General features: G+C 39.2%; 3 protein-coding genes across 5 annotated transcripts in view; 1 reads left to right on the top strand and 2 right to left on the bottom strand.

Annotated features, from left to right (window-relative positions):
- The window catches only part of LOC121962962 (uncharacterized), a 46,054-nt gene extending 45,034 nt beyond the window's left edge, over positions 1-1,020 (bottom strand). Inside the window, exons 1-3 of the mRNA XM_042513309.2 lie at positions 681-1,020; positions 533-590; positions 12-130 (exon numbers count right to left, since the gene is read on the bottom strand). Coding sequence (XP_042369243.2) covers positions 12-130; positions 533-590; positions 681-845 — 342 coding nt within the window. The 5' untranslated portion in view covers positions 846-1,020. The remainder of the gene's footprint in view (positions 1-11; positions 131-532; positions 591-680) is intronic.
- Positions 1-24,386, bottom strand: part of ect2l (epithelial cell transforming 2 like) — a 161,813-nt gene that overhangs the window by 45,034 nt on the left and 92,393 nt on the right. The gene's annotated exons all lie outside the window — the stretch shown is intronic.
- Positions 10,462-24,386, top strand: part of filip1l (filamin A interacting protein 1-like) — a 95,641-nt gene continuing 81,716 nt past the window's right edge. Inside the window, exon 1 of the mRNA XM_042512910.2 lies at positions 10,462-10,885. The gene's annotated coding sequence lies outside the window, so the exon portion shown is untranslated. The remainder of the gene's footprint in view (positions 10,886-24,386) is intronic.

The raw sequence follows: 24,386 nt of genomic DNA, 5'->3' as shown, positions 1-24,386 counted from the left end.
GCCAAAATTACCTCCAGTTCCTTAATAACTTTCTCTTCTTTAATCTTCATAATAAACTCCAAGTCACTTGGTGTCACGTGATACCCCTTCATCCCCTTCAGCATGGAGGTAGGGTCATCTGAAATGTTTTCTGCAGAAAGTGAAAAATAAAAAAAAAAAAAAAAAATCAAAACAAGGAAAACATTACTTGAACACTTGAAATCTGCTTAGGTGTAGTGGTGGAATATTCAGATCCACCATCCCGTAAAAATAATATTTTACAAGTAAAAGTTCTTCATTGAAAATGTTACTTAATAGTCAGAAAGTATTATCAGGAAAATGTACTCTTAGTATTAGAAGTAGATGCACCCTATACAGACAAAACATGCCAAAACCTTCAATTTATTAGAAATAATATATATATATTAAAAAAAACACCACAAAACTCATTTAAAACACAAAAATCAAACAAACAAACAAACAAACAAAAACAACAGAAAAAATACATCCCAAACAAAACAAAAATAAACAAACAAAACATTATATTTTGTACCTGTGTTTTTGCTGAAATCAAACGTCATGTTTTGGTGATTGTCATCTCCACTATCAGCCTGTTGAGTATAAGGAGGATAGATGTGATTACATGTCAAGCCAATAAGAGACAGTTTGATAAAAAAGGCAGAGAAGTAAATCACATTTACCTCCGTATTCTGCCGTGCTTCCTCTTGATCCTCAGTTGAATCTTCATCACAAAAATCCAGGTGTTTCCTAACTGTCAGAGGTGGAGTCCTGTGGAGCTGCTGACCGGATGGGATGAAATTCCCCGAAAGACGGTTTTCTTTCAAAATCAACCATCTGTCCGACATGTCCCCGGTTCTCTTGATTTTGCCACGTCAAAAAGCAAAATAGCAAAAAGCCGCAGGTTGTATTTTTCCCAGTTGAACTCTGTAGATTCAGATGCTTTGCACTCTCTTTTTTGGTTGAGTCCGTATGTTTTTAAAAAACACTGCATGATTGTTTTCACCTGTGGCTCCAAGTCAGCTGATTCCTCCTTTCAACCAGTAGGTGGAGACAAATCTTTTTGAAGTGCAGAGAAAGTTGTTGGAAGTTGAGATACCCTCTCTTGCTCTTGACATGTTTAAAAATACTTTGAAATATTTTTATAGAAGAATATCAAATCTTTTAACAAGTTGCCAGGATTTTTAGCACTTGATTCCAGTATGCTGTGTGTCTTTTGTTGTGTTTTGGTATGTTTTTGTGATGTTATCCACTCCTGTTTGTACTTGGGTGGGAAACATTTGATTTTGGTGCCCATCTTGACTCCTTCACATAATAGATTTTGCATCTCAATATTTTTGATTACATAAAGGCTGAATAAAATTAAAAAGGTAGTAAAATCATTAAAATCGTGCACTTTTGGCAAACATCAAGTTAATGATATCAACACATGTAAAAACAGCAAGTCTAAATGATATAGGTATGTATAAAGAGTAAAAATGATGATAAACAAATAAACAGACAAACAAACAATACAAGAAAATATTAATAAAAGGGGTAAGTGGGGGTTGCATAGTTTTCCTAAAGCTGTCACTTGACAGATTTTACATAAAAATATGTTCCTCTGAAAAAAATGAGCACATTAAAAAAAAAGTTCTTTTTTACAAATAAAAAAACACGTTAGAAAAAATATTAATTTAAATTATCAAAAAAATAAATAAAACTAAAAATGACATTATGGGGATGATGATTTTCATTTTTTTACTTTTACTTAATCAAAAAATCAAAATATTTTGTAATTGCTGAAGAAGTCAAATGAAACACACAGATACACTTAATTAATAGCTAAATATGTGAAACATTAGTGTAATCACCATCCACTTCTAGAAAAGAAGCTGTTTGGTGTTTCATTTTCTTTCTTAAAGTCAAGCTCAACATGTTTTACAGTGCCAATTCTGTCTTGGACTGTGCAGGACAGAAAGACAGGACAGACAGACAGACAGACAGACAGACAGACAGACAGGCAGGCAGGCAGGTGTGCAGACAGAGAGACAGATGGACCCCGATACAAAATAGCCAGATAGCCAACCAAACCCCTGTCTATCTTTAACCTGGGCTGCTGGTGTCACACTGCCAGTCCAGGAGCTCCAGGAACTCTAGAGGAGAGTGCTGAGTCGTAAATACCTCTGGATTTAAACGGCCCGCTCCCATAATGCCGAGGGAGAGAAGAAGGAGGAGGAGGAGGTCAGAGAGTGTGCGTGTGCGTTATGACACTAACTTGGCTCTGACCAAGTGGAAAACATTTACATGGTTTTGCGTTGCAGCTCACAAATCATTCCTCAATAAAACTCTAATTTAAAATGACTTTTCTCATCTTCCTCATACTGATAATTCCTGTGTGGTGTAAGTGTCTCTTTCTACCATGTCTGTTAAGCAGGTGGTCCACTGTGACTCCGCTGTTACTGTAAACTTGTTTTGTTCTTATAGATGAAGTAAAATGTATATATATATATTTTCTTGTGGACATGCTGCAAAATTATTCAGATATAAAAAGCACTATTTGCATCGGATTAGTATTACCAGGGGCCTCATTATCCCAGAACGTCGACTTATTTTGTTTGGTGTATTTGCGCTGAAGTCTATATATTATTTGAATTACCTAACATCATCTCTGGCTGCGTGTGTGCAAGTAAATGCATCTCCACTTTAATGACCACAACAAAAGTCTGCTGACAGTCTGCTTCACTCTCTTCAGATGGATTTGAGCTTGCCTTTCCTGCAAATGGCTCTTAATGCTGCATTGTGGGTCTATCCTTCCCTCCTGAATTTGCAGCCAAAATGCTGTCAAAACTTTCATTTAAAATTGCAAACGCAGCATCCATGATTCTTGAGCAGAAAAGAGGCATACAAAAGGTGTGGAGAAAACAAAATAACGAACAAAACAACAACATTAACAACAATGAAAAACTAGAATTCACAGCTCACAGTTGTGTAGCTCTGTGAACCATCAAGTTGCTGTTACAGTTTTCCTCCATGTCTGTCCAGACTCATGTGTAGCCATGACAACAGACAATGCTTCAAATATGGATGTTGCTGCAAAGAAGCAACATATTCTACACCACGAATGCTTCACACAGATCTTTGCTGAACTGTTTCTTTTGTGCAGCTTTTGTTACGAGGCACAGGAGGCCTGTTAAATCAGAGATGGAGGTTTCATTGTTTCAAAAATTCCAAAATAGTTTTGGGTGTTAAATCTTCGTTTCATTGATATCATCATTGAAAACTCATAATGCGTGATGTGAGAACAGAGAACTTGGAGGCTGTAGTAACAGTATCTTACTCACATACATCATTTGGGTCTATTGCACATATAAATCACTCAAATTAAGTCACAGTGGGACTTATTCCATATTTCTGTTGGACATTATGCCACATTCCTTGAGAATAAAACCCCAAAATGACCCCAAACCCAGCATAGACACATGCAAGAACACAATCAAACCCCACTTTCTCTGACATCAAAATCCTCTCAGACATCATTCAGACTCTCACACACTCTTTCTGAAAGCCTGCACACACACATGCAGCGACACATAACAAATCCACAATGGCTATTGTGTCCTGCAAAAGCTCTCCGGCGCTCAGAGAAGTGTCCCAAAAAGGCCATTCACAGCTGCTCAGACATGTAGTGTGGTGAACAGACAGCACAGATGGGTCGTAAAGGGACTGATAGAACAGCACTCTGGTGGCTGTGGATGTGAGACAGAGGGAGGGTTGGACGGAGACAGGTGCCCTGACTCACTGAGAGACTAATGGATAATAGGTTGGTGCCATTAGAGAGAGAGAGAGAGACAAACAAAAGAAATGATGTCATTTACTGCAGCTCAGTATGGAGTATTAGTATTGAAAGCTTTTGTGTCCCATTTTAAGAAACAAACAAATGTTGTTGCATATGAAAATGACTGTCTTGATAAAAATGCTGATGATTTTGATGCACAAAACCAGATTACATAACATTTTAAGATATTTTACTGCAACTTTTCAGCCTGCAAAACATCAGACTGTTTCCAAACCTTTGTGATTTGTGACCTCTTTAAGGAATACTTTCCCTCCAAAAATGAGCTTTGCATATCAATCACCCTGTGTTGCACTTAATTCATGAAGAAAATATGAATGAATAAATGATCCAAACAAGGAGAAAGTTCTTGATGAAGTGAAGTCATTGGGGTCCACATTTAACAACAGCAAAGCATATCAAATCATCTGTTTACAAACTTGTATGCAGAAATGTCTTGAATTTTAATGTTTTAGCAAAATGCATGTGTTTGGGAAGCACTGACAATACAACTACATAAATATATATCTATAAATAGTCTTGGATGATACTGTAGGATTTGTGTGAGAGTTTGTAAATGGATGTTCTTGTGTAGTTTTGCTGTCATTAAATGTGGCGCCCCGTTTGCAACAATTCATTAAGACTTTTCTCCATTTTTAGATTCTTGGTTCACCATAAAAAAGAAAAACAAAGCTTTCATCATCAATTAGATGTAACTCAAAGTGAATAACTGACATACAAATGGTCATTCTGTGAGTTGCTATGGTAATTGTTAAGTTTACTTATACTTAAGTTGTATCTACTTAATTTTGTGAAGTTGTTGCAACTTAAAAGTGACTATAAATTAACTTTTTAAATGATAGCAACTTAAGTTTTTAAGGAAGCCAAGACTTAACTGAACAGTTTAATATATTTTACACGTTGTCTGAAGCTTGATTGATCTCTGATATTTGTGATAAAACTGCATGGCATAGAGTTCTGTTGAAATCTTGACTAAAATCAAAGACAAAGATTTAGTCTGAATACTTGTAGTTTTGTTTTTAAGCATTTTTTATAAGGCTTAAACATGAATTTAATCATCCAATAATGGACTGACTCCAGGGAGGTGAACTTTCATTTGGAAAATCTTGCCTAGCTTTTGCAGTGCTTTCAATGGTATTACACACTATTTTCCTCCGTAGATTTTGCTGTCTCATTGTCTTTGTGTGCTGAGGAATATCATGCAATATGATCAAAAGCACCAGAGCAGCAACTGATCGGACCAATTGTGTCCAAGGTCCAGAATTACCTTTAAATCTAAACACTATTAATCCTTTCTAAATCTATTTTGGAATGAGTACATGACTTTTAAACTAAATTCTTAGATACTTATCCATTCCTACATATTCCTACACGGCTCTCATGGTCTCTTCTCTCCAAACCAATTTCCAATTTTTGTGACAACAAAAGAAAAACCTCCTAAAAGTAAACAAACTAAATGACTGAATATGGTAGTGAATGACAACAATGAGATATAGAAACAGGATACTCTCACACATGTGCACACACACATCTTCCAAATCATAAACACACACCCCCCCCCACAACCATCTGCGAGTGATGAGAGATGGCTAGTTGGAAACTTCTGGGCCTGCACTTTCTGTCGTGCTGCTCTCAGAGCTGTCAGTGAGGTTAATTCTGTGATGTTTGTGATTAGTGACCAGTGTAAAGTTACGGCGCGTCTCAGATCAGCCTAGGACGTACACTGTGAAACGTTTTGACCTGACAATAAGGTGTGTTCCTACATACAAGGCCTCTGAGCTCAGGTTTGTTTATATGTTTTTGTTTTTTACTTGTATGTTTGGCTACATTAGATATGAAACTTCTCCACACATGCATGCAGTTTCATTACTGCGCGCAGCTTTTTAAATGCTTGAGAGAGCCAATGAAATGTGTCAGCACAAGTTGTAAACCTTGTCCACCAGTGAAATACACTTTGATAAATGTGTTCGCTCATGGATATATATTGAATTAAAGGAATATTTCACCACCTAAATGATCATTTTTATATAAGTTACTCCCCATATGTTGTGATGAATTTGTGACGAAAACTTTGTTTTTCTTGCATGCTTCTAGTGTATGAAGAATGAAAAAAAAACACAAAAAATTAATGATGAGTTGATGTCAAGGTGATCCATGTATTGAGAATTCAACTGGATAAATGAGACCTGGATTATACAGCAAGAGTTATGTGACAGTGTGTGAACTGATGATGTGATATGGTTTTATTACTGTTTTCTCACTTTTTGGATTCCTTATACCCGAAGCATGCGAGAAAAACAAAGTTACCTTTCACCATTTTAATCCAACATGGGGTGAGTAATTGATATACAAATGATCATATGGGGAATTTAGTCTTGATTTAATACAAAGAGAAACATACAATATATGTAATAGGGCAGTATATTAACAAAACAACGTTCTTATGGTTGCTCATTAGACTAGACTGCCCATAATGTGGCTGTATGTGCAGCCATAATTAAGACTTGTTAAGTCTCCTCTGTATATCCTCAATTACTAGCAAGATCATTAAGGGAAATCAAATTAATTAACGCTGTGAAATACTGTTGCTGCTGTATTGCATTGATTAATTAAGTGGGAAATCAAAAATCACGGCTCTACTGGGGTTAAGATCAGGCATAAACTCCATCCATGCACAATGTGATCTGTAACACTTTGCCAAATCATTGTTATTCAGGGTTTTTGTTTCTCAGCGCCCTGCAGACATTTTCTCTCCTGATAAAAAAACTCCCTAACTCCATAAAGTCCTCCCACATGACTATTCATCTTCAGATCTCTACTGAGAGTGAAGTATTGTGTGAATAGTTTTTATCACTACTGGAATCTCCTTTTAATATTGCGGGAAAATGCAAAACCATATATTAAATCCAGATTTCACTTCACATTGTGCTGTAGAGGCTTACTGGCCCCTGTAATGGATATACTGAGGGAGCAGTACGGGCAAAAATAACTTTGGAATAAAAAGGATTGAAAAAAGCATGCCACTGAGTGCAAGAGTGAGGGTGTCAGAATAAAACCCTGCAAACTCACGGCCCTGTGTGACATTATGACCTGTCCGATGTAACAGTTTCACTCAAAGTGCATGCAACAATTTCATACATGTCACTACAAAGCTTTGCAAACCCAAAATTTGTTGTTGTTGCATTTTCTTTATAAGTTTTAATTTGCAGTTTCAAGAAACAAGAGTCAGCCACCTATTTGAGTTTGCCATCGTGTCAAACACTTTTTTTTCCTTTCCTTTTTTTTTTTTTTTTTTAACTCTGAGGCATTTTTTTGCGTAGGTGTGCGCCTGGTTTCATGTAGCTGCAGTCAGAGCAGCTGAGTCACTTCCTATATTCCACTGTAGGATGAAAAACCCATGTCTTGTACAGACATATTGTTTTATCCTCACTGAATCATTTCCCCTCTCCTCTTCTCAAGTAGCTTCTAAAAACTGTGTCCCATCTATTGTACTGTACTACTGTATATTTAATCTACAAGCCTTAAATGTTAACCCTTTAACACCTGGATTGACATCAGTTTTCTTGTTTCACCCAGACACCTTAGAATTTAAACCCTGAAACCTAAAAATAGGGGGAAAAATGTCATATACATATATATAAAACCCCATTAAGTTTACAAGATACATATGTGATATTCTTCTAGATTTAAGTAGTAAATATACAAGAAAAATTTAATTAAAGTCAGGTTACTTAGCATAAAAGGCGATAAAATGCAGAGAGAAGGTAGTAGTGTTGGATGAATGGGTCAAACACAGGACTTTTACCCAGGAGACCAGGGTTTATGTCCTATTTCAATCAACGCTGGCTCATTATCTTTAGTTTTTAGGGTGTATAAAGCTGTTGCACACTGTGTAGATAAACTGGGTCAAGCACAGGGCTTTGACTAATGTTTGGACGTCCAATCAAGATGCCCATGGTTCAAAAATAACACATTAACATGAATGGACCAATTTAGCTGAAATTTCTGTGGATAGTGTGAATTCAACAGCTTTATGTATCCTAAAAATATAAAATAATAAGTTGACTAAGTCGCAAAATAATAAGCCAAGGTTGACTTACACGGGACAAAAAACAGTCTGTGTTTCCTCCATTGCGACTTACTCTCTACACAGACATTTTCACTCTTTATATAGTGTCGCCTGACTTTTTGGCATCAAACTGGTGTTCGTTTCTTTAATCTCAGAAAATATCCGATTTTTTTCTCTTTAATTTATCAGTTTGTTTTTAGACTATCCAAGTTTTTTCTCATTAATTTACCTTTTAATTTTAGAGAATGTCCCATTTTTTTCTCGTAAATGTATCTTTTAATCTCAGAGAATATCCTAGTTTTTCCGTCAATTTACTACTTTAATCTCATAGAATTTCCCCTTTTTTTCTCATAAATTTATCACATTTATTTTAGAGAATATCCCAGTATTTTCTTGTAAATTTATCTAATTCTAGAGATTATTTAATTTTTTTGGCTATAAATGAACAACTTTAATCTCAGTCAGTTTTTGGAATACTACCTCCCTCCACAGGCTCTGTATTTTTTTTTTTTTTTTTGAGCCAACAGTGGCCCTAGTATGATTTTTATGACAAAATAATGAGAACTATTTTTTATCAGTAACAATTTCTGTCATTTTCTAAGGAAAAAACACAAACATTTTCTGGTTCCAGCTTAAAAAAAACGTGGTGATTTCATGCTTTTCCTCAACATTCAACAGTAAATTGAATCTTAAAAGTGCTGAGAAAACTTAATTTTCCTTTTCTCTGACAGCACGCACCAATTCAGCACGTCGAAACTGCTACGAGGGGATTTTATAGTGTGTGAAAGAGTAATTGTGACGCACTCAACATTGACTATCATGCCACACACACACTCACACACACACACACACACCTGGATAAATAAAGGTGAAAGAAAAGAGAGTTGACTGGGAGATTTATGACAGAGTGTCAAGGAGAGGAACCACTGACAGCTGGAGGACTCTGCTGAGCTTTGACGCAATTCAGGTCACGCACACACACACATACGCACATGCATGCACGCGCGCACACACACGCACACGCGCGCGCGCGCACACACACACACACAAAGAGACACAATTTCACATGTATCTACAGGTCAGTCCTTATGAGGTTATATTGCTCTGATATTTTTCTAGTCCACAAAAAAGTAGACTTTGAACAAAAAACTAATTCACTGAAAAGCAGTTTATTTTGGCTCTGCGTGCTTTAAAGCTGAATAATACCCATAATTCTATTAAAGCTCTGACGTCTGCTGAGAGGAAGACACTGCCTGTGACTCAACAGTCTGTGACCCTCCTGCATCTGACTGCATCACAACGTAACCCAGTTTTTTACACCAGTGCAGGTCGGCGCTGAAAATGCTGGGTGCCTATTTCTGATGTAACCCCACCCCACTCCAAGGTGGAAAATGGCTTGTTAAAGGGGAACTCATGCAGTTTCACACATCAATACTGCTCACAGGACTTAGAGAGTACTACTACACAAGAGGGTTGTAAAAACACTTTTGTGGCTCCAAAGGGAGCTGCACGTATAAGCTGCCCCAAGTGATGTCGTTTTGGGCAGCATGAGCTGGAGCTAAAGACCACACAGTTGACAAAAATCTCAGGGTTTGAAGAGAAGTAGGCTTACTGAGGCTCTGTAACCCGCTGCTCATCTCTGTTAAGAGTTAATGGTTCAAGGCCACATTGTTACTGCTAATAGAGTAATATTGCATTTTCGTGCTCCTCAGATTTTGGAAGTCATTCTTTCAATTTCAGCGAGTTCATGAGTTTTTAAGTCGGAATGTGGAAACAACATGGATGCTACAAAAATGTGTGACAAAAGGGTGGAGCTGTGGATCTACTCACAGGCTGAGGTGATGCCTCAGAGACAGCCTGTCATTAAAGTGGCCATTCGATGAACTGCACTATTTTTGGCACTATGGTGTTGGCTCTATTTTTCAGCCTCGAAGGGTGCTGATCGATATAAACAACACATATCTGTTTCCAGTATTTGCATGATGATGAAGAGCCTAACATGTTATAACACTGCTTTACTTGACTTTGCTATCTAATCTAGGTGACTCTGGTGAACAGCAGCTAACAGTTACAACCTAATACCATATTGCAAATTACATGTGAGAAAACAACTGACATGCATTATGGGAATTAATATAAAGTTTCATCCCATCAATCAAACATTTGCTTTCTTCCACCATGTTTCTGCATGACCATAATCCTTCCCTAGACTGTCACATGCATCAGATATATTAGATTTTCAGATTTTATATACTGCGTGACACATTGTATTTCATCCAAACTGTGCAAACTCTCTGGCTGCAGGGTAAAGGGTTTGCATAATGTTGCAGTTTTGGTGCCATTTCTACTCTCATTTTCTCATCAACAACTGAGCAAATATCTAAATTCCTGTCTAAATATTGCCCCTGCCACCCCCCACCTCCCTCACTCTTCCTCTCCTCAGGGACAGTCACAGACTCCCAAGGGCTCAGTCTTCTGTCAGGGGCCATATGGTACCGTCAGAGCTCTGTGTGTGCTTACGTCTGAGCGTGTGTGTGTGTGAGTGCTGGAGAGGGAGGGCAGCCGTGGCTCAAGGTGTCAGAAGGGACGGTGGTTTAAATTTAACTGCAACCGGGCTGATATCTGCATGGCAGGTCGTGTCTCTCCCCCCTCTGCTCTCTCTTTCTCACTCACACACACACACACATACATACACACAGTCTGTCTTCATAGTCCCCAGCCTCACACACAACACACACACACACAGCAGCTCCCTCAGTCGGCGAGGCTCCTCTACCTCCTCTTTTTCTCTTAAGACCACCTGGATTGTATGAGAGGCCAGCTGAGGACGCGGCGGACGGAGGAGAGAAAAAGCGTCGGGGAAGGAGCACAGAGCAAACATTCACTCTGAGGATAACGCTTCATCTGAGCCGGCGGGCTGAAGGCACAGCCAGTGGCACTGCAGAGGCAGAACAGCACAGTGGGCTGACGCTTCGCTGCAAGAGGTAAGACTGAGGCTCTGAAAGGCTGTGTGTGTCAGGGTGTGTGTGTGTGTGTGTGTGTGTGCATGCTCTAACGGACGCAATATCTTTCATTTTAGAGGCAAATAAGCAAAATGTTGCATCTCTGCGTGTTAGGGGTTAGTCAGCATTTTGGAATATCACCTTGAATAAAAAGATACTGAATGCAAAATGATATTTGTAATATATAAATGTTTAAAAAATGCATTTCTGTAAAAACTTTTCTTTATTTTAAGATTTTAGTCTATTTTTCTGCAAAGATAAAACCTATTGTGCAGAAGCTGTGAACAATAGCTCAAAGTACAGATGTCTAACTTGAGTGGATTTTGAGACCACTAAGTGAGTGCGATGTAATCTGCGTTGTGGTAGCTTTTCTGCAAGGTTGCTGCTAATTAGACAGATATAGAGATTAGACACCAGAGAGAGACTACAGGAGGCTCTGGGGGTCACAGGGAATATCTGCTGATCTTAATTTAATCTAACTGGATTAAATTTGCTCTAATTTGGTTGAATTTTATTAGCAGGAGAAAAAAACTATGAAGTTTATTTACACATTGTAGTGGTGAATTTGAGCTCAAAGTGTTGTTTTGCAGACTTACTGTACAGTAAATCACGCTTTTCAACAGAATTTGCTGACAAGGAAAAACATGATACAGCCCTGGCGGTGGTAAAAGCACCCTGTGGTCAATTTGCCCACCACATCAAAGCTGCGGTGATAATTCATCCGCTCCTGTGCAGTGATACTGTCTTGAGTGGACGCTGGTGTTGCTCGATGGGTAGTATTGGTTGCAGCCGGGGGAATTTCCAAAGGGCAGCATGTCCATGAGAACTCAGAGCGGTGTCATACAGTATCTACGTGCAGGGAAGGGAGGGAGGGGTCAAGTTACCAGGGCAGCGCTCGTGGCTCAGTTTGGAAACGTACTGAGAGGGAGGGACAACAGTAAAATGTCATGCCAATAAAGCTTTTTCACTTGAGTTTCACTTTGACGTTTTTACTTTCCTGTTAGTCTTAAAAAAAATGCAAAGGCTATTCCCACATGTTCAGTCTGGATGACCTGCGCTGACATCCCGAGCTTGATGAAGTGTTGGTATGTGGCGGTCAGCACAGAAAAGAGATGTTACCAAGAAAAGGGATTAGCATAGCTCTCATCGATCATCACCAGGCTTTAAGGTCTGTGGTTACTTACAGGTCATGGATAAAGAAAGCTTACGGTTACATTTGTAGTTATATTCAGGACCAATAGCTGCTTTTCTATGTATTATAAATCATAATTTGGGGTGTTTCTTGGACAAAGTAAGCAATTTTAAGATGTCATGTAGCTTTTTTCCTCTTTTTTTCTTACCTTTAACATACTACAATAAACATAAAAAGATTTTTTTTATGTTTACACAAAAGTACGGTTACCCTGTCACTATAGTAAGGGACAGAAGTGTCACAATGAGCTACGGAGGTCAGTGCTACAGGAAGCCTTCTGGTAAATAACTTTTCCAAAACATTCTCACCACAAAGTTGTCAAATGCCAACACTTGGTCAGTGGCCCTGAATGACAAAAGTGACGCTCTGGGAAGCCCTCAAGCGTCAGTTTTGGATGGTAAGGGATGGCGCATCAATATACGCTTGTTCTAAGCATAGTCTCTTTTCAAAACTTCTCTTTTAACAGGAAATGTAGAGTTTTGGCTTGTTAAACGCATACAGTCTCTTCAGAATAAACTTAGAACATGGTTAAAAAAAACTCTTTTTCAGTTTACTTCCTTGAAGTTTAGACCACTAAAGTATGAGGTTAGCTTTGGAAAAAACTTCATGCTTTTGGCTTTAAATAAGTATTCTTTTGCCTAAAGTTACGTAATGTAATGTCACTTGACATTTGTAAGATGCGCCACCCGACATAAGTCATCAGGGTAGCATGCCACACAAGCTAGCACACTATGTTGTTACTAAGATAACTTTTAACTTTTAGTTTCATGCGCCATGTTTTAGTTTCATGCTGTTTGATCTCCTGACTGAAAGTTCGGAGTTTGTTTGACCCATCAAACAGTTGCTTTCAGAAAAAAGGTGGAAGAAAGTACTTGCCCGTCAAAAAGTGTTGAAAGTGCTGCTTCCTAGTGTGTCTCATACTGCCATCTAAAGGGTGCCTCAGTGTGTCGCTATTTGATGCAAAGGGCTACTGTCCAAACATCGGTATTTGAGGAGTTGAGAGTGAGACTGGGTTGTTTTTTCAGGCTTCAGATTGCCCAACCTCTTCTTCTTCTTTACACAGCTTTAAGGATATCACTGCCTGATGGTTTGGCATACTTTTAACAGTACAAAGGCATTTTGGGGTTTCATTTGCACAGAGATTTCTTTTGGACAGGATTTTTTTTTTTTAAGAATAAAGGAGGGAAAACCTGTGTGCATGTAAACTCCGCCTGAATCAACAGGTGTTGAAGCACAAACCTCCCTCCTGTGAGTAAATATTTGGGCTGACAGACGGACTCCCCAGCACGTTCCAGATGCAGCTTTAAAACGCTTGGGCTTTGGCATGTGACTAGAAGTGACAGGTTAATCTGTTTAAGTACGTACCGTAGTGGGACAGAGAGCCACTGCCTTCTGGTGCTGGTAATCTGCCGTAAGCCGACAAGAAGCCGGTGACCAACAGATTGATCGGCACGTTTAGAGTAAATGGTGTTTGTAAGGTCACCAGAGTTGAAGTTACTGCATTGTGTTTGACTTTATTTGTACGGGCATAAGAATGGGTGTGAAAACAAAATGGAAATACACTAGAATTCAAAATCATTCAACCATTTGGGTCTCTAAAACTCATTCAAATGAAAAAACTTAGATTTCACTTTTTGGCTGAACTGTTTCACGCTGCATTACAGCAAATAGCTAGATAATATTAAGACTTTTCTGCTGCAGAATTTGCTGCAAACTCTTCTCCTTTCAGGGTGATTGACAGTTTGAGGGTAGTGGGGCAGAGATCATTAGACAAGACGCGCATTAAGGCAAACGTCCCGACACCTTTAGCTTCACCAGCTGTAGGTGGGATTAGTAGGTCTGTCTCGGAGGCTTTATTGAAGGTGTTTGATTCATCAATGGGGAGTGGTTGGTGGTGTGTGCCACGCTAGCATGAGAGAGAGTGTGTAGGACTGAATCAAAGCAAATCTCACCCTGATTAGCTGTTAAAAAAACAGATCAAACATGCTTTTCATCCTCCTGGATTTTAAAGTTTTTCTAGTGAGTAAGTCACTGCAAAATCTCTACAACAAAGCACAACAGGGCTGAATTTAAGAGGGAAAGTTGCTGAAAGTTTTCTGCTCAGATTGACAGAGCTTTCTCAACACTTAATTGTGCACAAAACAAATAACAGTCACATGATGTGAGGGGTCATAACTGTTACTCTGTAGTGGCTCCTCATACAGCAACCATCAAAAGTATTCTGCTGTAGTGTCCTTGGGCAGGACACTGAAGCTCTGTGCTGACGGTTTGCCAAGAAAAAATACACTCTTACTGGAATAAGTAAAGTGTCACGTTGCAGTTTTTGACCAGAGTTTAATGAAACTTGGTTCAGGGTAATCAGAATTCCTGAGCCGTCTGTCCCAAAGTTGATGGGATCATAGCGAAGGGGGGGGGAGACAATATTGGCTAAAAAAAGAGAGAAAGAGAGAGAAAAAATATCATAGCAATGCTTTTTAAGATCCAGAGTGGGACAGGTTGGTCCGGACAGAGTTTCAGAGTTTATGGTGGGGGTTGTTTTCTTTCTCCTCTTTCTTAATTTTTAGCTCTTTCCCCTCTATTTCATGATTTTTGTTCCTGCCTGTTTTAGGTGATCACCAGACCGACAGGAGGTGGCTGGCCTGTGCAGGAGCAGACTCTACCCCTACAGGAAGGGTCTGTCCCACTGGGTCTTGGGGGCAGTTTTACAGACACCTCTTTTACGTCTTTAACTCTTTTGTTGGGCTTTTGGGAGAATACTTTTTGGGATACCTGGGACTTTTTTATTGCAATACCATAATTGGCCACTAGAAAAAATAGGTATAAAAGCTGAGTCGGGAAGCCGTATTCATTTCTCTAATGATAGAGAAAGACAAGTGGAAAGACGTGTCCAAACCTCAAGCAGTCTGGTTTGCTCTGGCTGGTGGGTGCTGGTGGTTTTGGCTTGACTATTTTCAACATGGTGACCGAGTCACAAACTTTATCATTTTACAGCTAAACAGTACACTAAAATACGCTTCCGAAACAAACTGAGGTGAGAAATAAGCAATGCGTCAACAGAACTTATTTATCAGCACTGCTTTGTTTGACAGTTTGATCTACATTTCTTGATGAGATGGATGTACCTCGTTTGCATTAAGTTGAGGTTCTAGTAACAACTATGCAAATCCAGATGTGGCACTGTATCCATCATGAAATGCATGGCTGGATCTCCTGTTCTCCATAGAAAATATACAAGATGCATCGACTTTACACACGTCAACAGATCTATTGTATCTCCAAGATGATGCATCCATTATCTGAACTGCAAATGTGGCCTATCTGCTCGATAGCACCAAGGGCCAAAGAACAAAGCTGGTTCAAGGAAAGAGATAATTTGGTAGAAAAAGGGTATTTGTGGAGGAATGAAAGCTGCCCAGTGGAGCGCTCTTGTAAACACTGTCAAAAGACAATCAAAAGACATTGTGTTTATCCTTAAGGTCCATAAAACAGATTTTTCCCTGAGTATTGTAGCACTGAAGTGGGGTCGCCCAGTACAAGCAGGGTGTTGATTGAGGGCCACATGGCGTTTGGCTGCAGGAACAGTAACTTGTTTCAGCCCCGAGGATCCTGTTTCTCTCACAGAATACCGGCCGCTCAGCTCTGGGAAAAGCACACTATATATACCGAGAGAGAAACGCGCTGTGTTGTCCCACATTAGTCCCTCTCTGTATGCCTCACAGCTTGACCTGCAGCCTTCTGCTGTCAAGTGGAGTCAAAAAAAAGTCCGCTGAGATCAGTTTGTGCGGCGGGGTGGGCTCTGAAAGATCAGCCGGAAGATGCTTTCGCAGAAGCCGTTCCCATGAGAGCCAGTGAAGACAAACAAACCAGGCTCTGAGGATGTATGACTATAAAAAGTCTGCAGCATATGATTCAGTTATTCAGTCACTCTATTTTGAAGTGAATACTATTTCCTGAATATCTGTGAGAAGTTTTAAATCTTTAAAGCAGCTGTCAATGCAAAAATTCACTGTCAGCTCAAACTCGGGTTCCCCTGTTCTATATAATTTGATAAAACACACTGTGGACAGCCGCTCCATTATGTTTATGTTGCATTTTATCGCCGACACCTCATTTCAGCAGAGGCGTTTCCCAGGTGCATCACTACACACACAGATTGACTCCAGCTGCATAAATAATTCACATACATATCTTTAAGCAGCCGCTGAATCGAGCGGTTACAGTGCAATTTGCTGCAGCAGACACGCTCACTGCTCATATCAGTGTAAAAATGAGTAATGCTTGTGCTGCATCACTGCCCTGCGGAGCATTAGGGATGGATGGCTGCCTGCGCTGCATTAGAAACTATCAGCAGGGGATGATAGCTGCCCGGAGGCTCGAATTTTATGCGTGGAAATGCAACATGGTGAAATCCAAAAGGAGAATAGCTGTAGACAACTCTTTGAACTGGCTTTGAAGTTTACGCCAGTCCTTTACATACTCCAACAACTCGCTCAGTCAGACGGCTCAAATCAATTTCTTGTCATGTCCGAGTAGAGAAGCTGTTCTCAGATCAAATTTTAAACACATTCATAGACAGTGTTCACATTGTGTCTGCATTTACTATTTTCACTCCCCAGGCAACACATGCTGCGACAAGAAAAACAAAGCAGGAAGAGAGCCAGGCGGAGGATATCAGAAGCTGAGCAAATAAAATGGGTTTGTGCCTCATGAGACTGCATCACAAATAAAAAGGAGACAACAGAATAAGAATATGTCTTAACCCTTTGAAACCTGAGAAAATTGGTTTGATCTCTTTCAAAAACATGGAGTGAAGGCAATGTGCAATCTAGGAGGCCATGGCCCCAACATTAGCAAGAATTAAGTAAAAAGTTTGAAGAAACTCACATAAAAACCACAAAAAGAAGAAAGTGACCCCAAAACAACTGAAAACTGAATAAAAATATTTTTCATTATTTTTCTGTAACATAGTTTTAAGTATATGATAACATTAATGATAATAATGATAATAATTAGAGTTTCAAAAAAACTCATTTACATGTCATTTCATGTCACGTTTTCACTAATTTCTTGCAAATGTAAAGAGTTTTTTAAAAACTAAATTAATATAATCAATACCACCTTTTGATTGAATAATTTCTCACAAATGTAGATTTTTGGAAACTAATTTTCATGTCATTAAAGTCACCTTTTTGTCTTTCTTTCTTTCTTTTTTTTTTTTTTTACTAATTTCTCACATATATATAGTATAAAACTAAATTGTGATTTAATGTCACTTTTTTTTTTTCATTTTTTACTAATTTCTCACAATTTGAGGGACATTTCTTGCCAAGTTGGCCTCTGCCTTTTTCCCCATTTTTTTAAGAGATCAAACCAATTCACTCAGAGTTCAGTGGGTTAAATAGCTTGTAAAAGGTGCCTAAATACAGCAAGAGAAAAATGATGACAATCAATGTTTCAAAGGGTTAACTATCCTTGAAGAGAAAATGTGCTCAAAGTCAATGTGGTCAGGTTTTTTTCTGTGGCAACCAACCACAGATTTGTCTTTTCACTTCCCGATGCTATTAGTGTTCGTCATTCTCACTGCAAGTGCGTCATCACCTTCACTTTATTTAGTACTTATCCTCCATGTTAAATATACAACAAGGGCCCACTGAAGTCACATTCCTGTGTGAGCTGTTTCACAGGGCCGGTGTTTTCCATGATGCAGCAGAAACTGTCAGGGCCATGCGCTCAATGAAGTCCAGCTATGTGTAAATTCTCTCCTAATTTAAGCTGCATGCCCACTACATGGGGCTATATGCCACCAGAAATACGCTCCTTTTACTGTCTATAGGAAGCAACTGATTCGCTGCACAAAGCACGCTTTGACACCCGTTATGCAGACCAAGCTGGCATCACGACAAGAGGGTGTGACAATCTGAAAATTCAAAAATTACTGCAACCATGAGTGACTGGCAGTGCAGCAGTGCAGGGTAGATGGGAGTTTAGGCAAACTTGTTGCATATTGTGCACATGCAATATTAAGGTGTAGCGTTGACACAAGAGGCTTATGCTGTATCTGAAATCACATCTAAATACTCAACATATGCACTTTCATTAAACTTAATTTTGTGTCAATATACATTGGTATGTATCTTTTCGGATGCACTGAGCTCTAATTATATCACGTCACTTTCTGAGAGTCAGATGGAGATAACCACAGTAACCTGTGAAAATCTAAGCTCTACCAGCATCTGCAATACCCGACATGATGAGCCTCCTTTTTTTTTCAAGTCTGTAGGAATACTTTGCATGTCAGAGAATGTAAATTGCAGGTGAACTCATTGTGTGTCTCACAGGCATCTTTGTTGCCATATATATATATATATATATATATATATATATATATATATATATATATATATATATATATATATAGGTTAGATTACCAGCATGATAACGAGCTGATGTTAGCAGGTATACATATGTGTGTACCAAAGTTCATGGCATACAATCCAAATACTTTTTGAGATATTTCAGGCTGGATCAAAGTGGTGGATTGGCGAGTCGCCATCCTTGGAGCCAAGCCACTAGCATGGCTAACAAAAGCCCAAACCATGTTATACATGTAACAAAGCTCAATAATTATGTAATATGTCATCCATCTGTCATGTTATCCTTACTGAAATACTTCATATAGCGTTACACAGGTTGCACATTAGTCAGCAGACTCATGACCAAAGTTATTCACCTCTACAGTGGCATTTATTACTTGACATTACAGAGCTGCCTTTTTCACTGTGCACTGTCTGCTACAAAAGGTGCAACCTTCCACATTGAATTTTGGGATATTTATGACAGCGTAGTGTTCAGTGTTTTTTTTTTAATATTATAAAATTTCACATGGAATAGTACGTGATTCATGCACTACTGCTTTCATATGAAGGCTTCAGACAGAGTAACAAATCTCACATAATGTTTTGGTGTACTAAAAAGCATGTAAATATGGAATCTGGGACACATCCTGAGTAACAAGTTAGTTTGTAACTAAATAAGCTACTAAATTGCACCGTGATACTTTGGGTTTGGGGAAAAAAAAAATCATAGTTTAGGCGAGTGGCCAATCAGCAATCAAAGATAGAGTTCCATCACCATGGTTACTGTGGGCACTGCTTTCTGACAGGCATCAGCCACTTGGCACATCATGTAGATTATTACTGAAATATTATATAAAAAAAATCAGGTGTCTACTGGATTACTGTTTTGCAAGATGGCATGCATATAAAGAAAATTGATGTCGTGTGGCAGAAAAACTGCTCTTTTACCATCAGGGAGTATATTCTGTTATATTTTATGATTTACACCTATCCTAGGTGCATGTATAAGAAAACTTCCATTTTTTTATTGTGTGTGTGTGTGTGTGTGTGTGTGTGTGTGTGTGTGTGTGTGTGTGTTTCGCCTTTTTTATCAGGAGGGAGGAGTATTTGTTACATTTGGAGAGAGCTTAGCTAGCTATTTCTGTTCTTTATGCCAAGCTAAGCTGACTGGTTGCTAACAATAGACTTTATTTTCAGATTTGAGAGTGGTATCATTTTACCTACCAAACTCTCTTTTAGAAAAGGCACAAATTTGAAAATGTCAAATTGCTCCTTTAATTAAGGATCAACAGGTGGCATGCTATCATCTCGTCCTCAGCATGCCAGATGATGCAAGTAACTACTGATGTAACACTGCAAGTTTGCTACACTGTCGCTCAGTTTTCTTTGTAGCCCCTCATTATGTAAACCACCTCCTGAAAGAGCTCTGTATCATGCCAACCTCAACATGAACCTGTTCACATCTCGCTGCTATTTCTGCATTGTGTTCCCACTGGGGCCTCGGCTATGGTTGTGAAATTCTTGGCATATGTAACATGATTGGGTAAAGCAACACAGGTGGCAGCCTAATTCTAATATGCACCGCTGAAAAACTAAAACAAGGAAGCCCTGCTGCGAGCGCTCCTCTTTGAGCTTAAGCCCCCATTGTTGCCCCTCTCTGTGTTTGCTGTTGCTATAGAAACGTACCCAGCTCTGATGAGAGGGCTTAGCATGGCGTTGTGACTTTGCGTGGCTTTTGCATTCGCTAAATGACAGGGTCAATTATCAGGCTATTTTCTGCTGACCCACTAACATTTCCCCTGCTCCTTCTTATTTAAGAGACATGGTGAGAGCAAAAGGTAACAGAGGAGGAAAGGACAGGTTTGTGAGAAATGTCAGCATCGCACCCTGTGACAGTTAATTTACTTACTTTAGCTCGGACAACACTGGGCAGATTTGGGAAATGTCTTAAATGGCGTGATTTGTACAGAGTGTGTTTGGCAGGAGTGCTGCTGGGTGGAGTCCCAGGGCTCGACAGCACACAGTGTTGGTGAGGGTGAAGGAGGGTGCATTACACCCGTCCGCCAAGATGACTCATAACAGCACAGGGGGCCAAAGCCACAATAGTGCCTCCGAGTTTAGTGTCCAGGCTACGAAGGATGAACTGCAGCTTTAGGCATCCTAAAAGTGTACATCAATGATACTCAACTTGGGGCCCACAGGCCAAATCTGGCCCCTGATAGGGTTTTGGGTATAGGGATAGAGTTCTAATTCACGATTAAAAATAAAGTGATTCATACTAGGGATTGTTTTTGTACTTTTAGTATACATTTGTGCATTAAAAAAAAGAATCAAGACAGAGCTTGTTTATCAAAAGGGTGCCAGTGGAGGATCCTTCGCATCCCTGGACAGAGGTCAGAGCTAAGCCCCTGATTTCCTAAAATCCTAGAAATGTCCCAAAATCCTTGAAATGTCAAAAAATCCTAGCTAAGCCCCTAATGTCCTAAAATCCTAGAAATGTCCAAAACTCCTAGCTAAGCCCCTAATGTCCTAAAATCCCAGAAATGTCCAAAAATCCTAGCTAAGCCCCTAATGTCCTAAAATCCCAGAAATGTCCAAAACTTCTACAAGTATCATAAAATCTAAAACACATACCAAATCCTAGAGATGTCCTAAAATCCTAGAAATGTTTTAAAACCCTAGAAATGCCCTAAAATCCAGGAAACGTCTTAAAATCCAAGAAGTATCCTAAAATCATAGACATGCACTCACACCGGAGAAACATTTTAAAAACCAAGAAATATCCTAAAATCTGAGAAATGTCCTAAAATCCTAGCAGCCTGTATAGGGCCCATTGCTTCCTGTCATTTTGCATAAGTAGCCCCTAAATTAAGCAAGTTGAGTGTCTCTGGTGGACAACCTTGAATCTTCTCTTTAGCTGTTTCATATTTCTGCCTGTATCAGGAGTTTACAGAGACATTTCTGCACAATATTCTACATGATCTAAATACAAAACCTAACTCTACTTTCATCTACGGTGCAGAAAACATCCCAAATACATTCATCCTAAAGGAGTGACTTGAAGGGAAATCATTTCACCTGATGTACACCCTGTTCTGATGACTCACACTATAACAATGCACCGATACCCAGCCAAAAAGCAGAATCGGAGCACAGCCTGCACAATTGAAGTACACTGATTTTATGAAAAAGAAAACATGACTCAGCTCACTGAGAAATGTTGTTTCCCTGCTTGGAAGCAGCACGGCAGCAGAATATTAACAAAGCTGGAGAAAGAGCCGGAGAACTTCATTATTATCCTCTGTTTTTTCATGTTGAGGTTACCTTGGGACAAACTCTCTCTAGTGGTATAATGTGATGCATCAACGTTTTCTGAGACCTCTCAAGGTCTTATCTGAGGTTTGGCTTCCTTTTTCTGCCTGTTTTAGTAACACTGTCATTTATAGTCTTCAAAAGAATTTTTAAAAATACATACATAATACAAAAACATGAGTGACAAGGGACAGTTCATCCCAAAATCAAAGAAACATCCTCTTACTTGTAGTGCTATATATCAATCTAGTTTGGTGTAACTTGTCAACTTGTGGAAATCGATGGCAATCCAATGTGTTGTCCCGCCCACTTGCCAAATTACTGGTGCTGTGTCAGTGCATCTACACTTCAACATATAACCCAATAGGTGCCCTCCTGCATCAGGTTTACATGCTGAGGGATGCTATTTCAATTTACACCTGTTAAATGCAACGTGTCTTTTCAAAAGTTTACACAGGAAATGTGCAGTTTCTGCTTGTTTACATGCAGATAGTCTTTTGGGAAAGAACAGGCTGTGAACTCAGATTGTCATGATACAAAGTGCCAAAAACATTTATTAGAAAAACCCAACAGGTATGTATCATTCCAGAAATCATCACCTGGTTAGTCAAGATAATCCACAGACCTTGTTTTGAGCCGTTTCATGTAGGAAATTTTCTCTCTCTACCAAACTACACCCACCAACCATATCACCACCCAGAAGGAATCGTTTATCACAAGATCACTGGATTATCTTGAGTAACCGGGTCATGACTGCTGCTGAGTTTTTCAAAAGTATTTTTTGCACAAGCAGAGTACCATCTAATGCCATTATATTGGAGAGAAGGCAGACATCTACAGAGGCGAGTTTCCATTAACCCTCAAATTGCATAAATTGAAATTGTGAATATAAAGTACACCTAATGGAAACATAGGTTACTTTATGCTCACATGAGGTGGTATTTCAGGGGATTCGAAAAAGTCATATTTTGCTAAACTGCAATGGAAACACTTTTTTTGCTTTTATAGGTCACATGATGCTATGGCTATGCGCTTGCCAGTAGGAACTGACTCCCTCTGGGCACGATGCAGCAGGCGCTACAAGAGGTGTTATTGCATCAGATAACTCTTCAAAAGTTAGGCAGATCATCCGGACATTTTTAATCCACGATTCCTCTGTGAGATCACAGACTATCGCCTTTCAGAAATCCCTCACATGTGGCCACTCCCACGTAAAAGGGGCTTGCCTTTCCATTATTGCTCGCATGACACGTCTACGTCGCCTTTGACGGGAAATAACGACAGCTAGTGTGGTGGCTGCAATTGAAATAAACCTGCATATTTTGAACATCAATCGCCATGCTTCTTGGAATGTTATCAGAGATGAGAAGTCAGATAACATCACTCAATGGTGATGGTCAATGGTGATGGTCCAATGCAGTCATTGCAGTTGTGTTTTTTGACATTTTGTAGATATCGCTTAAGTTTTGTGCAAATCTGTAATGGCATCTTCAACACTCAGCAACACCAAGTCAATCAAGATTGAAAAACAGCGCTATATGTAAGAGGCAAAATGTGTGTTTTTGATTTTGGGGTGAACTGTCCTTTTAAAATTATTCCTAATATTACCGTTTAATTTATGTAAATTTTCAACACATGTTACAAACTACTTGTGCAAGTAAACTACTAGAGTTACTGATCTTTTCAAGCAATCTATCATGAAATCCAAATCCTTTTTGTTCTTCTTTATTCATGTGCCCTGAGATGATAAAGCAGAAAATTGCAGCTGTAATTATTAGCAGGGTGGGAGATGAGAAATCACAAATGTTTGAACTCCAAATGGGATTAAAATTACTGACCATTGCTGGCAAAACATTGAAGTCACCACACTTCCCCTGCAGGGATTCATATGCCGCTCAGTAATGAGATCACGATCCCTCATAACAGTGAACCAACAACATCCTTCAGGACATTTTGGAAACACAAACTTCAATAATTGCTCATTATAAACAAATCACATCTACCTTGTTTGTTTGTAAATTCGATACAGCCCACCTAATTGATTTGCTGATTTGCATTATCCCGGAGACAATGGCACTCGATAGCATGCTGTCATAAAGTCGATGCTCTAATTACAGCTACGACATTTGACTTGTAAATTGCCCAAAGTGTGACTCATCACACATCTTATTGAGAAATGTTGCTGGGCAACTGGGCTGAAGGTAGCTCTGCAGGGACAAAAAGATGGAAGGGAGCAAAGCTGAGCTCACATTTCATTATCATTTTTAACTTTTTTTTCCGATAAATTCAAAGAAGTTGAACCTGTGGAGAGTTGTTTCATTGATTAAGAAGTTTAAAGGCTCTGTAAGCAACATTCAGAGCATTAATAGCAGCAAACCACTGTTTACTATGTGAAGATATAGTGGAGTAAAGGCCTCCTGAGCAGGGAACAAAGTAATGCTCCATCTTTGTTTTGTTTTTGTGAGCCATTTGAGCTATGTGTGCAGGTTAGTGTGTATCCCACTGGCTCGCTCATCACTGTGACTTTGCACGGTGCCCATACAACAGTTACCACTAATGTCATCATGAAAATGTAGTACCAACCCTCAGTTTTTCCCCTGGTTAACACCATTAGCTCTGTCAG

Source organism: Plectropomus leopardus, chromosome 24 (genome assembly GCF_026936395.1).
Source record: "Plectropomus leopardus strain MGB_pleo_1.0 chromosome 24, ASM2693639v1, whole genome shotgun sequence".
NCBI classification, from domain to species: domain Eukaryota; kingdom Metazoa; phylum Chordata; class Actinopteri; order Perciformes; family Serranidae; genus Plectropomus; species Plectropomus leopardus.
Note: the sequence above shows the minus strand (reverse complement) of the source record. Positions and strands in the feature narration are given on the sequence as shown.